Here is a 1,370-nt window from a genome sequence, read left to right on the forward strand (position 1 = left end):
AGGGTTCCAGAGGAGGATTCTCAGCAGGGATATTTCCCAATGTGTGGCAAAAGACCTGGCTAGGCTTTAACAATGCCACATGTTGGATCTGAACTAATATTTATTTATTTATTTATTAAATTTTTTTAAAACATCCCAAAATGAGAAAAGACATCGCCTGGTTCCCTGGCTGTCACAGCAGCAATGATATACACTATTCATTACTTTTGCGTTCTCACGTGCTAGTGTGCTTGTCGGACGTCATCAGCCCTAGCCCCAGCACTGTTTCTATTGGCAAGAACACAAGGCCAAGAATGGAAAAAAGTCCCTGGATGTTGTTCTCACCCCATGTCCTTTACCCAGCATTCATCAGAGCAGACTTTCATGTTCTTCAGACTGACCGCTGTCCCAGCATTCACCACGGAAGCAACTGGGTTCCAGAAGAGCCCTGAAAGAGCTCAGGGTGTGACTTCAAAAGTTCACATTTCTGCTGCCATTAAAAATACGTTTTCATATCGTTTGTGAAATTATACTTTTATACTTCACAATTTGGTCCATTGATTTAGGGTGTACTTTAAAAAAAAGCCCAGATCTTGAGAGGACCTACAGTGTTAAATGTTTTCATGGAAAAGATTATGATAGCTTAAATATGTTGCTGATAGAGCCCTGGAATCACATCCCAGAGTTGGGCTGATCTCACTTTAGTTGACAAAAAGACATTTAACTATCTTTTCCCTTCTTTTTCCCCATGATGATACTTTTATGATGAAAATATCTATTTCCTGAACATGTAAAAAAACAAACAATTTTTTTAGTTTTTATCTTATCAATTTATTTTTGTCTGTTTTTCCTGAAAAGAGAAAATGTCAACAGCATTCACATTAATTGAAAAACAGACTCCTTCATGTATATAAAGTATAAGACCTAAATGATTAACCTGAGCTGCTAAACATAACAAACCTCATAAGCACAAATTAAAACCGATGATTTCTCTGTCTTCCAGATCATCTGACCAGCCTCTGCCAACATGCTCCGCCTCCTGTTCCTCCTGTATGCAGTCATGGCGCTGCCAGGTATGCACATAGAGGCTGTGATGTCTGATGGCCCCGTTATTAAAACTAGTGTAGAAACACGTCTAAAGTCTTTATTTCTGACTTAACTGGGTCAAATATCCTGACCTAACCTTCAGAACAGTGGAAATGATGAGAGGTTTCAACATACTTTCAGTTGAATCAACAAAAGACTTTAAAGATCTGATAGAAGAAAAACTTGATGTGACAAGTTGGTGACAGACCTTAAGTCACATCTCTCATGTTTCTGCAGGTGCTGCTGGACAATTATTTTCCAATTCTGAGTTAAACATCAGCTCGTGTCCCATCACGTATTTTGGA

At 38.8% G+C, this 1,370-nt stretch overlaps 1 protein-coding gene across 1 annotated transcript in view; it reads left to right on the plus strand.

Moving 5' to 3' along the window:
* Positions 1-1,039: 1,039 nt before the first annotated feature.
* LOC107097435 (uromodulin-like) overlaps positions 1,040-1,370 on the plus strand; it is a 7,460-nt gene continuing 7,129 nt past the window's right edge. The window contains exon 1 of the mRNA XM_015394582.1: positions 1,040-1,052. Within this exon, the coding sequence (XP_015250068.1) occupies positions 1,040-1,052 (13 nt within the window). The remainder of the gene's footprint in view (positions 1,053-1,370) is intronic.

The sequence above is a fragment of the Cyprinodon variegatus genome, unplaced genomic scaffold (assembly GCF_000732505.1).
Source record: "Cyprinodon variegatus isolate N-32 unplaced genomic scaffold, C_variegatus-1.0 Scaffold696, whole genome shotgun sequence".
NCBI classification, from domain to species: domain Eukaryota; kingdom Metazoa; phylum Chordata; class Actinopteri; order Cyprinodontiformes; family Cyprinodontidae; genus Cyprinodon; species Cyprinodon variegatus.